General features: G+C 34.2%; 1 protein-coding gene across 14 annotated transcripts in view; it reads right to left on the bottom strand.

The window, feature by feature from the left end:
• Positions 1–13,909, bottom strand: part of ADGRL3 (adhesion G protein-coupled receptor L3) — a 709,244-nt gene that overhangs the window by 101,131 nt on the left and 594,204 nt on the right. For all 14 annotated transcript variants that reach the window (XM_043447764.1, XM_043447769.1, XM_043447767.1 and 11 more), the window contains 2 exons: positions 6,297–6,506; positions 2,642–2,862 (listed from right to left, as the gene is read on the bottom strand). In XM_043447764.1, coding sequence (XP_043303699.1) covers positions 2,642–2,862; positions 6,297–6,506 — 431 coding nt within the window. The remainder of the gene's footprint in view (positions 1–2,641; positions 2,863–6,296; positions 6,507–13,909) is intronic.

Below are 13,909 nucleotides of genomic sequence, written 5' to 3'. Positions count from 1 at the left end.
GCTTGTTTCAAATCAGTGCCTGGGAAATAAATTAGCCTCTATTCTTACAAAGTAATAATGTCAGTAAATGAGAGCTTCCAGGTATGGTGCAGGAAATTAAAGCAAGGAAATTAAGCCAAGGCTTTAACAAAGTTACAAGAGAATATATAGTATTGATTCTAAGGAAAGATAGATTCTTGCTATGCAGAAAATGACATCTCTTTCAAAATAAAAGACTAAAACATAAAGCAAACAAATTGTCAGTTTAGTAATAGGAAAATTTACAAATATTTAAAGAGAAAAAAGAACACAGAACAAAGATAAAAGTAAGTCAAACTGCAAGAGAGCAAAATTGAACCTACATAAGGACAATATTCTAAGTGTATAAGGTCACAAATAACTACGTCAGTCAATTTAATATATTAGAGGGGAAACACATTAATTAAAACATAAAATCCTATGATTTAAGGGCAGTGTCTGCTAATGGGTTTCTTTTAGAAAGGATAAAAATATTCTAAAATTAGATAGTGGTGATGGATGCCTAACATTGAATCTACTAAAAACAATGGAAGCATATTCTTTAAAAGAGTGAACTTTATGGCATGTAAATTATCAATAAAAGATTTTAAATTAAATTCTATCATCTATCTAATCTCCCTCTCCTAAAATGTCTTTACAGCAAAATATAGACAATATTTTTATCTAATCCTAATCTGGTCCATGATTGCCACCGAGATACACAAAATGACCTTAGATTTGACTATGATTCACAAGGTTTAGATTGAAAAATAATTACTACTAGCAATATTAGGCAAATGCTTTTATGTAGCCTGTCACTGTTCTCAATAAAAAAACTCAAGGGAAGTGACACGGTCTTCTTTTAAATAACTGTTGGTGCTTCTACACCAAAGCATGTTCTATTTTAACTATGCACCTTTTAACAAGGAGTCCTCTTGTCATTCCCTCCTGAATCTTCTCTTCTGGGAAATGAGCGCTTTATTGCTAGCATATTCAGGCTGCTGACTGCTGGTGGAAAGTCATGAAATTTGGCTTATTAACTTCTGTATAAATTGATGTTATCTAACCTCATCTGAGCCTTCACTATTGCTTGGAAATCTTTTTATTAATATCTAATTGGCTCCTTAACACATTTTCCATAGTGCTCATTTCAAAGCTTTTCAAATCTCCTGTCTTTTCAACATGACCTCACCTATTCATTCAGCAAAGATCAGCATCTCCTACTTGATGGAAAAGTTCCTCCACTTCCAAATTTATCTTATCTGTTATTTTCTTCACACCTCAGAAGACAGGGGTCATCTGACTATTTCAAAAACATCCTAGTTTTAGTGGAAATAAACCTGACTATTTCATTACATGTCTGCCACCATCTACCTCTATCATCATGTGCAAGGCAATTTACCTGGCTCCTGATTTTTCCATCTGTAAAATTAATGCCTTGGACTAGGTGAATTCTAAGGCCACTTTCAGTACTGAATCAAGGTTTTTCTCATCTTATGTCTAATCTATGCTTTTCTATCCCCCTAGGACCTTTCCTTTTCATTCAGCCTATATATGTTGAATACAAATGAGGCATAAGATACTTTCTCTCTACTAATCTCCTCTTCCCAACTTGATTCTTCATACCCTAGATGTACTTGCAGCTTCACTATTAAAAATTCTTCTTCGTCACTGCTATAATAAATTAATATTTGCACTATTTCTCAATCAAATGTTTGCAAGCTGTAGATAACACATGAAGACTCTATTGCCACTGATTTATCTCTTCACATCTTCCAATTTGGCTTCTGTTTCTAGCACTTTATCAAAATAGGACAAATGATTTTTCCTCCATGCTTACCCTACTTGCATTATCTTGGACATAAAGAACCACTTTGAAACTTTTTTCTCACTTTCTCCATAGTTCAAAGGCTTTATTCTTTCACCTCTTTTCCTTCTCTATTTTTATTTTCTTTCTTCAAACTATGTCTTAAATGTGAGTATTCATCAGAGATCTATCTTGTTGTTCTTTCTAAACTTTCTTCTATAGAAACTAATTAATTCTCAGGATCCCAGTTACTATAATGATGTGAATTACAGGAATTTTTTCACTGAATTTCTTTCCATAAGTATGCTTAACATCTCTATGGGTATGTCTCGCCAGTTTGAAGGTATGTTGAAAATAAAGGTCATCACTAGACCCCATTAGCTACTCAGGGAAAAAAGGGAAACCACAAGTTGCCCCCGATCCTATAAGTCAACCTTTCTATTAATGGTATAAGTTACTTTCTAGTGACTAGAATTGATATATCAGGAAGGAGACAAGGTTTTAATGTCAGAGACTACATTCTCCTCTCAATACACATCCTTAACATAGCTAATTCTTGATTTGACAAAAGTCTCAATGCTCTTAAAGATATTAAAAGTACTGTCCCCTTACAATTACTCAAGGTTGTGATGTAGATGTGGAATCTGGGAATATTATCTCTTTTTACATCTTAACAAAAGTACAACCCATGAATTGAATTATCCTCATTTGCTTCTATAGTTCTGTCATTTATTGCTGTACGGTGTTATAAAGATCTTGGATTCTGAGAAAATTCAAAGTTTCAATTTCAACTAGATTTAAAAAGAGGGAAAAAAAGGAAAGAAAACATAAACTCACACTTTGTCAGTTCCGTAACTCCTATAGTCCACAGCAGCTGACACAGCCACAATGAGGGCAGGCATCCCATAGCCGACCAGGTAGAAGTATTTCCTTCGTGAATGTTCGCTCTCAAACACCTCCACCAGCATGATATAGAGCTGCACTCCCTCCAGGAACATCCAGGTGAAGGCAGCCAAGAAGAAGAAATGTAATAGGGCGGCAAAAACTGCACAGGCAATCTAGGGAATGGAACACATGAGTCAGTCAGATAACTATCAAATGAAATTCCAATTGCCATAAAGTTAAAATAAATAGTTATCAAGACTACAGTAATAAAATAGGTCTGCCAAAGAACTGAGACAAGATTCATAAAATTCGCATATTAAAACCTAATCAAATATAACCTATATTTAAAAATCATCAGTTCAGTTCAGTTCAGTCACTCAGTTGTGTCCGACTCTTTGCGACTCCATGAACTGCAGCACGCCAGGCCTCCCTGTCCATCACCAACTCCAGGAGTTTACTCAAACTCGTGTCCATTGAGTCGGTGATGCCATCCAATCATCTCACCCTCTGTCGTCCTCTTCTCCTCTTGCCTTCAATCTTTCCCAGCATCAGGGTCTTTTCAAATGAGCCAATTTTTCACATCAGGTGGCCAAAGTAATTGAGCTTCAGCTTCAGTCCTTCCAATGAACACTCAGGACTGATCTCCTTTAGGATGGACTGGTTGGATCTCCTTGCAGTCCAAGGGACTCTCAAGAATCTTCTCCAACACCACAGTTCAAAAGCATCAATTCTTTGGCGCTCAGCTTTCTTTATACTCCAACTCTCACATCCATACATGACCACTGGAAAAACCATATCTTTGACTAGACAGACTTTTGTTGGCAAAGTAATGTCTCTGGTTTTTAGTGCTGTCTAGGTTGGTCATAACTTTCTTCCAAGGAGCAAGCATCTTTTAATGTCATAGCTGCAGTCACCATCTACAGTGACTTTGGAGCCCCGCAAAATAAAGTCTGTCACTGTTCCCACTGATTCTCCATCTATTCGCCATATTTAACATTTTATTAATAATATGTATGGATGAAAGTAGAGCATTATAATAAGAAAAAAGTATAACATGTAAGAAAAGATACTAAGAAGATCCTCTTGATAATTATACTGGAGATTAGCCTAAAGGTTTTAAAATAGATCTCACAATATTTTTTCTTGATCCTGTATAAACAATCCTGTATTTATTAACATACTAAATTCTTCAATGCAAATGAAGGAGAAACACTAAACCAAGGAGAAAAATAGCTCAAAATAAAAATATAATACTTAAAATATTTTATGAGATTATTACTTCTTATTATTTATGGTTTATTTCTTCCTTGTCTTGTTTAAGAAAGGATTTAAGCTAAAACTGTGAAGTTTGTACTGCAAAGATGTAAAAGTAGATCCGGTAAAAATAAATGTTCCTTAAGTGCTTTAATTTTCTTACTTTTTTGTGTTATTTTACTAAATGCTGGTCTACACAAGCTTGGTCAAAAAAGGCAGCTGGCCCTTGTTCTGCCATATTTTCTAAGGTACTACAAGTTTCAGCTGACCATATATTAATTTTCTTATGTCAGTTCCTGAAATTCTCACTCTTCTGGAGGGGAAGTCTTTATTTTTTATGAGTCCTAAGTAAAATCTGTGGTTCCTATTAGAAAAAAGGCAACAAATTCATACAAATGATCTGATTAGTATGGATTCAATGATGAGTATGATCCTTGAGAAATGAGGCAAAGGGCAGGTCTATATCCTTGGGTTAGAGAGATGATGATGTAGGGGTGATAAGGAAGTCAGGCACCAAAGGAGCTAGAGAGAGAAAAGGGAAGTGAAAGTCACTCAGTCCTGTCTGACACTTTGCAACCCCATGGACTTTAGAAGCCCACCAGGCTCCTCTGCCAATGGGATTTTCCAGGCAAGAATACTGGAGTGGGTTGCCATTCCCTTCTCCAGGAGATCTTCCCAATCCAGGAATTGAGCCCAGGTCCCCAGCACTGCTGGCAGATTCCCTAATGTCTAAGCCGCCAGGGAGGCCCACGGAGAGAGAAAGCAAAGCCTAACTGCCATATAAGATGCAGGAAGAGGACACATATCCAGCAACAAGCGCAAAGACAGTTGAGCTGAGCGGCGCTTATCCAAGTTGCATATCAATCATTGTCTTCATGCTACTGTCAGAAATTAGTTTTGTGCAGTCTGCAAAATTTGGAGAAGTTTATCATACCAGATGTATCATCAGGAAGCAAAAATAAGAGGAAGGTTTCTAAATGAAAGGAAAACTCAAAGAGCACTTGAATTGCAGGTTAAAAAGAGAATGAAATGATTTCTTCTTGGGAAATATCACAGTTTCTTGATTTTTAGAGTTAGGGCTTCAACTATTAACTTTTGTTATCAGAAAGTACTTTTTGGAGAAAGAAATGTGCACTTTGATTGCTTATTCATCTATATGCATTTCTTGGAAAAATTGTCACATTTGTATATGATAACCAATTAAAAGTATAATCACTGTAACTGCACCCTTTAATTAATCATGAATGTGTAATCACAAACATGAATCCAACTGCTTTTTCATTGTAAAGACTATACATATGGACTCATACCAGAGAACAGCATTAAGTGAATGAATTATTTATTATGCCTACAAGTCTTCTAAAAAATGAAAGTTTTCATTTGTAGTTTTAATCACAAGAACAAATGTGCTATTTTCATGAATCTCAAGGACATAGAAAGAGTCTCACAAAAGTTACAAGTGGGCATAAAGTTTGTTTGATATATTAGATATTATCTGTTGATCATATTTTCTGTTTGGTTTTTATCAAGAACAGTTGGCTGGTACTATTCCTTCTACTATACTCTTTTCTTTCTTTTCTTCCCTTCCTTCCTACCTCCTCCTCTCCCTCCTTCTCTTTCTTTCTTGATATAGCTAAATGTCATTAGTAATAAAGTATGAAGTTAGCATTAAAATGTAAACAGAACTTGAAAAAATAAAAAGTGTAAAACAAAATTTGGGACGAGTATATAAATTATAAAAACAATATACAGTTTGAACTAATTTCCAAAATAAGTCAATTAGAAAAGCCATGTTAGACATGCAATTTTCAACATAATTCCCATTGTCTTTAAACAGTATATTATGAAAAGAACCACAAATGCATGTTAGAAAAGATACTCTAACATTCCCTAATGACTTAACTCTCCTCAATATTCAGCTCTGTGATTGAAAAATAAAGACTAATAAAGAAACATGGTTCTTCAGAAAGGCAAATTTAGGAACAGAATTTCTCAAGAAATGTACATTCATACATCCATATATTCAATACTTCTTTATGAATTGACATGATCCTTCTATTCCTACTTTCTGGAGAGTTAGATAAATGGATGTTGAATTTTGTTGAAGGCTTTTTCTGCATCTATTAAGATAATTATATGGTTTTTATCTTTCAATTTGTTAATGTGGTGTATTACATTGATTGATTTGCAGATATTAAAGACTCCCTGACATGAAAAAGGGAAAACTGAGTAAGATATGAAAATCAATAACTAAGACAACTGGAAGAGAGGATACTTTCAAACAAGAATATTTTGAGTATTGGAAAGCTACAAATGGAGAAATTGTTTTCTAATAACAACATAAGTTGCTTACTGGTTGATCTGTTCTGTTGATCCCAATCAAGAAGAGCAGTTCTGCTACAAAAAGGCTGATGCAGAGGTTCTTATGGATGGTGTTACGGTCACTCTGGAGCCCACGGAAAAAGCAAAATGTGAAGATGCAAATCAGGAGACACACAAGGGACAGCAAAATTCCAACCCAGGTGATCACATCCAGAAGAAGGTCATGGACAGCATCGCTATGCTGGAAATACAACAGAAAATACATAAGTTCCAGTTATGCATAACCAATTACAAAGTTTTATAAGGGCCTGGATTCATGAAATGTGATTTTAAAAAGGCACTAAATATCCTCCACACAAACAATGAGTAAGATGACTGAATTATTTATTTTCTCCTAGTCCACAGGTAAAGCATTTTATCTTTACTCTGAGGTGTAAATCAGTTTGTCAGTACTGTCCACACCTTTCTTAGATATGTTCATTTTCAGCATATAAATAGCTGAAACAAAACAACTTAGTTCTGGCCAAAGATTTCAAGGTAAAGTTTTTCATTTTTCTATACCATGTTGCTTTTTTACAATTTTTTTAAAACAACTCTTGCTAGGGAATATTTTCTTTTAAAAGACACAATTCAATTGCATTAAAAATCCATGATTCTGATAGATCTCTGCATAAGTAGAAAAAAGAATAACGTGCATAGGAAACTTTTTAGTTGAAAACAAAGAGATGTGTTTCTAATTGACATCTTTTCAACTGTAGAGATCACACACATTGATTTTTGTTTTAGGATGGAGTTACTATTTACATTTAGTTGTCTCCCACATTGCTAGCTCATCTTAGCGCTATATATATATATATATACACACACACACACACACACACATATATATATAGTTTTTTTTTATTTTTTATTTTATCCAGATTTGTCCTTTTATGTTTTACGGAAGCTTCATACAAAGATTATTCTGAATGTGGGAATTCTCCTTACAAGTGAGCCACCACGCTGTAACCTGAATCACAGCACTTCACATACCTCCAGATACAATTTCACAGTTGTTATCTGATAAAGAACTCTGCTAGGACACTGTCAGTGAAACAGTTTTGATATATTCCTGCATAACTCTAGATGTATTTCTCAGAAGGAGCTCAAATCATGAAAGAAAACCACATGAAATTTTGCTTTAACTGCTTTTTTCTCCAGGGGGACACAGACTAGTGTTGGTCTCTGACAGCTGAAATTACTGTTACTATTGGAGAGTGGTTAGTGCTACTGGTTCCCTGAACAGAGGGCTATTTGCTCTCTTCTTTGACTTAAAGGAAAGATGCTGTAATTGAATATCAAGCACCGACATTCAGCACAGCAGTCTTTCATAATGGCACGTATAATACGTTCTCAAATGTATCCTAAAGACCTATAAAACTTAAAAAAAAAAAAGAAAAAAAGAAACCAAATAACTTCTGCCTCTCCTGGGTAGTTGCATTATTAGAAATGTATATATACTATACTCCATGCCTTCGCAGGTCTTCCAAAAACCTCATGCAGAGGTACTAAGAGAAGAATACCAAATGTCAAAACAACAGTACAAAAAGGACATAACATTCAAATGAAGAACAAAAAGTCTAGCAATTAATTAATAATCATCTTTCAGGTAATACTGTGTAGCTCAGAAAACATAAACATCAACAATCTTATATATACTATACTGTGATCAAATGCAACTCACCACGTGAATTTTATCAGTAAGATGAAAAAGAAAGAACAACGGGCATTAAATGTGAACAAGATCTACGAGTTTAGCTTTCTTTATAATAGTCTGTCATAACAGAACTTTCAGGAGACCAAACCATGAAAAAAACCAACCCTTCTTCAAGAGGATGGTCAATTGACTAAAACTCCTAGTATAGCTTTAACAATGCTATAACAGATCAAGTATTCTTATTTCCAAGGTTTCATGTTTGTGAATACTATATAACTCAAATCACCTTTGACATGAACTACATCTCATTATGTGACTTAAGATCTTTTTAAGCCTATATCTTATTATTATATCCCAGCACTCAGTACTGGACATGACACACAAAAAATGCTTAATATTTGCTTTTGAATGGTTATAACCCTACACCATTTAGACCAAATATCCTAGGAGCTGGACCCTCTTACATCAGTATAGCTTTAGCTTCCATTTAGTCTCCATTGGAATTTTAAAAGGATCAATATCAAATATTACATTCAAAACTGAGTCCCTTATCCTGTTTCTCCCTCCACTCACACTCCCAAATCAACATTTCCCTCTGTTTTGCTCATTTCAGTAAATAGCAACACTTCATTCTTTGAAGTGTTCCAGCCAAAAACTTAAGAGTCATATTGATTCCTTTTACACACACACAAACATACAAATTACTTTTAATCCATCAAGAAATCTTGTAGATCCTGTCTTCTATCTAACAGCTGCCAGTCATCTCAATTGTACCACACTGGTTAGATCCACCTGATTTTTTTTAACAGCCTCCTAAATGAATTCCCTACTTTGACCTTCATCTATTGCCCTTTCCTCTCTATTCAACAAGATAGAGATATTGGATGTTTCCATCAGTGAGTAAGATAAGAAGACTCATTGATGGAAGCATCCAATGTCTCCCATTTCGATAGAAGTAAAAACCAAAGTCTTTACAAAGATCTACAAGGTCCCAGAAGTCTGCGCTTCTGTGGAAACATTTTCTATTCTCCCCTTTGTTCAGTTTACTCAATCCCCGTTGGCCTCCTCTGGCCCATGAATATGTCCAGCACATTCTAACCTCACAAACTTTGTACTTGATGTTCTCTTGGTCTGTAATGCTCTTCCAGAAGATAGCTGTGTGACTTAATCCACTACCCTCCTTCACTACTTCATTCAAATGTCACCTTCTCACAGAGCTTTTTTGAATCATCCCATCTAAAATTGCAAACATCATTTACCCAACTGACTCTATTACTTTTCCTGCATTATTTTCCCCCTTAACATTTACCTATATTAGATACTTTATTAGTATTTATCATCTTTGGCCTTTACTAGAAATTGCACTCCAAGAGAATAAGTTGTTTTATCTCTTCTGAGCCCCAATGTATCTTCAGGTCCTATAAAGTTGCCTCCTAGAGTAGATGCCCAATTAACATGTGAACTGAATAAATGAATCTCTCTCTAATTCTCTCTCTCTTCTGAAATGGCCTTAGATTATAAACTAAAAGTTGCATCATGCTGCCCAATCTTTGGGACATTTTTTGGTCACACCGCATGGCATGCAAAATGCAGGAATGTGGGATCTTAGTTCCCTGACCAAGGATTGAACCCCTGCCCCTGAAGTGGAAGCAGAGTCTTAGCCACTGGACCAGCAGGGAACTCTCACTTTGGTTCATAAATCACCTGCTCTAAAATCTTGAGTAAGAGATAAAAAAAAATAGAGCTGGAGAATGAGGAGGCTGTTAAACCACAGTATCTTAAAATACGTGGATATGTCAAGGTGTCAATTATGACAATGAAGGCAAAACTCTACATGGAAATAAGAGGACTACAGGGTAAATCTGAGAGTCGAAAGATGCGGATTTAACCTTGTCACTCCAATCTTGCAATTGTTATCTTGAACTATACACCCTTTACAGTATCAAAACCTCACACATATAGAGATAAAATAACAGAGGATTTGGGTTATTGTGTGGTAAGTAAGATAATATATGTGAAAGTAAGAAAGTCAATGTTTCTTTGTTCTTGGGTAATCTAAAAATATTCTTAATTTTTTTCATGCTTGACAGCAACCTTCATTTAAAAGTTTATATGAATAATACAGGGTAGAACAGAAAAATAATAACTGTAACAAGAACAAATGTTAATGCTATTTTGCCTAAGGATATCAAACATTATTGCAACCAACTAATGAATTACCTAGTTTCTTCTTATAACACTGGCAATTTACTTATATTATTAATAATATTTGGGTTATTATAAATTAAGAGCAAAATATGTCCATAGCATATCAGGAGACAGATTTTAACTTTAGAACCTGAATTCAACCTTTATTGTTATATGTGTGTGCTAAGTTGCCTCAGTCGTGTCCAACTCTTTGTGACCCTATGGACTATAGACTGCCAGGCTCCTCAGTCCATAGGGTTCTCCAGGCAAGAATAGTGGAGTGGGTTGCCATACCCTTCTCCAAGGGATCTTCCCAGGTCAGAGATTGAACCTGCATCTCATAAGTCTCCTGCATTGGCAGATGGGTTCTTTACCACTAGGACCACTTGGAAAGCCCTTCATTACTATACAATTGTGTTTATGATGTTTAAATAACAAAGCCCAAAGGTACTTAATTTCACCTCTATAAATATTTTTCCAGAGTGTGTACCATAAACTGTTTGCTACTATAAACATTTGGAAAAGTCACAAAAAATAAAAATAAACAAAAGAATAAAAAAACTTCAAGGCAATTAACCTTTTAAAGATGATGGAGAACTATGAGAGAAAATCTTACAAGCAGAATGATTCATCAGAATATACTTCCAGGAAATTCACTGACTCTTCCATTTTAGAAAGAAATTTTTATGAAAATAACACTTGTTTTTCCAGCTTTTTATGAAGTTTATATTCACATATGAAATGCCAGATATTTTGTAAAGCCTATGGAAAGTTTCTGATTTCCCTTTTACCTTCATCTCAATGAATCTGCTTTGTGTTATCACTGTTGGGTTACTGAATAATTCAAATACCACAAAAGGAATAAGTATTTCAACAAAGGAAAAAGATGGCTTAAACAATGATGTTTTATGAAACTCTGTCAATATAAAACTCACAAATAAACCAATAGGTATATTTAATGAAACAAAGCCCAAATTCATGGAATAGGGAAATGTGGTTTTTGCCTCATGATATAAAAATAACTCAATCTGAGTTAACTAAGACCCTTATGTAAATTTTGATATTTCCAACGTTATTTTCAAAAAGTAAGTCAGCAAACAAGATGGAGAAATAGATTTTGAAATGCTTTTCATTTTAACTTCATAAGTGTTTCCAGATGGGACACAAACTGTACGAATTAATTTTGAACCCCTCTGGATATTTTCTCTTTTATATATTTTTAGAAAGCTGAATTTTCCAGACACTGCTTAAACAATTACCCTATAATAATTATTAATTGTTGGTCAGTAATTTTCAAGAATCTGTCTTACTTTATGTATTAAAATGTATTATTTTAATGTTGAGTCAGATTTGCTAAGGTATAATAATATGGTTTTTAAATTGCCTCTCAAACATATCTTGTTCTGAAGTGCTTGTAATATAGCTGAAATGAGTTTGATTTTTTTTATTCTTTGCCAGTGTAGGAGCACTAGATTTGTTATTAATGTATCACATCAGCATAAGGCATTGTTCTGACTCAAGAATTTCACTGAAGCCAGTGTGGTTATGAAAGCCCTATTTTCTGATAAATGTGGCAAGAACTCTGTGAAATAAGTTTCTTGCATTGCTCTAACAGATCATCAAACACAAAGGTCACCCCACAAATACTGGCAAAATAAAGGGCTCAATGATTTGAGGAAATAAGGGTTTTCTTTGTGGAATAGGGTGAAGGTCAAAGTTGAGTAACAGTAAAAAGAACGATATGGCTCCATTTTTTATGACTTCTGTAGTAAATTAACCAAAATAACTCAGCAGTAATTTCCAAATTTATATCAAATTGAAAAAAAACAATCAATCAAATATTTTCAGACTTTAACTGCCGAGAGAAACACTGGCAAGTGAGAGCATACAAAAACATACATATCCAACTGTCTTCAGAGCTCAACAGAACTTATTCAGAACGTCTCTTTGGTTTTAGAAGCACAGCATTGTATGCTTAAGTTATGTAAGATTTTCTTGATTTGAATTATTATTATTTTTTTAATTTCATCACATTTAGTGAACCAGATTCACAACTACATTAATGAAGGAAACAGAAAAAAAAAAAAAAAACAAAAAACAGGAAATGTGGAAGGTAAGTATCATACAGTAGCTGAGAATTAAATGCAGATATAGGTTTTTAAAAAGTATAGTTGATAAAAAAATAATTACTGGCCAATTAGAATATTTTTAAGTAAATGATGTAATCAAGCAATAAATAAGAAAAAGAGTTTAGAGAACTGGGGTGAGGGTAAGAAACGAAGTGAGGCAGAGAGAAAATTTCATCTTTAACCTTTCTGACAGTGATGATGATCATGGTGATAACAATAATGATGATGATAATGATAGCTGACACACAACTTTCAAAATACCAGATTCTTCTAGAAGTGCTAATTTATTTTATTAAGGTAGTCACTTTGTCCTATAAAACAATATGACATTATATTATTATTACTTCCAATTAACAGATGAAGAAACTGGAGCAGAGAGAAGTAATTTGAATAATCATTGAATTATTGTAAGTAAGTTGAATAATCATCAATCAAGTAAGTTAATCAAGTTGAATAATTATCAATCAAGTAAGTTAATCAAGTAAGTTAAGTAAGTTGAATAATCATTCAACTAGTAATGTGGCAGATATAGCATCAATGGCAGAGTAACTACCTATCCAGGTTCATTCAGGAATGTCTTAGTTTTAGCAATAAAATTTGGTATCCTGGGAAAATGCTCTCCAAGACAATGAAACTATTCCAGAGATCAGAGATAGGTTCAGTTTGAAAGAAAAGTACAAAATCCATATAACTGTTTAGAAAATAGAGGCTGGAGGCAACACTAATTTTTAGTATCAAATGTCTGTGGCGTTGAATATTCACTTTCCTCAGTGACTCCCGCTGTTCTTTCCCCTGACTGTTGATGTTGGAAACCCTGATTTGCAGTTCCTAGTATAGAGTCAAACATTATTGCATCATTCTGAGTGATGAAACCTAAGTATGCAACTTTAGTATCTTGTGATCCTGAATTCCTCTTTGACTTAAATGTCTGGATTAACTGTTGTACTTTGTATCAAGACTATGCTAAATTAATTTTTAACATTGTTAGTATTGGGACAATGTTTTCTAAGAGTTCACTATGAAACTGAGAACAGCTATAGTATAATAACATGACAATACAGAGAAAGAAGGCTAAACAACTACGCTATATTACAGATACATGAAATTAGATTATAGAGGTAACAAAAACAAAGCATACTGCACAAAATGCTGAAATTAATTTGTGACCAGGCAAAAGTGTGAATGTATGTATAGAGGCTGAATCTCACAAACCTAAGATGAGACAGGAAGGTTTTTGTAAGATAAAAAGTAATTTTTTTTTTAAAATCTCCCCTCAAATGGTACCAATGTCCAGTAGAAATTAATGATGGGATAAGCTTGAGTATTCCAAAAGAGTAAACATGCATTAATGCTTCATCCCCTTGATTTGTCTGTACATCTGAGTAAAGGTGCATTTTTCCTGATGTACTTTTTCAGATTCAGAGGTTGCAACTGAAATGTACTATGGGTAGACAAAAGGGGAAATTCTGATAACCAATGTTTTGTGCTTCCTTATAGTATAGAGCTGATTCTGTCAGTTCTTACTAACGAAAAAAAAGGGATGTGTTGAATCACAGAAACAAAATAATGTTTCCCCTAGGTCTTATATATTTTGATTTGAAAAATGAAGTTTCAATTATCGTCTTGATTTCC

This window comes from Cervus canadensis, chromosome 26, assembly GCF_019320065.1.
Source record: "Cervus canadensis isolate Bull #8, Minnesota chromosome 26, ASM1932006v1, whole genome shotgun sequence".
Lineage (NCBI taxonomy): Eukaryota > Metazoa > Chordata > Mammalia > Artiodactyla > Cervidae > Cervus > Cervus canadensis.
The sequence above is the reverse complement of the archived record's forward strand: the minus strand, read 5'-3'. Positions and strand labels throughout refer to the sequence as shown.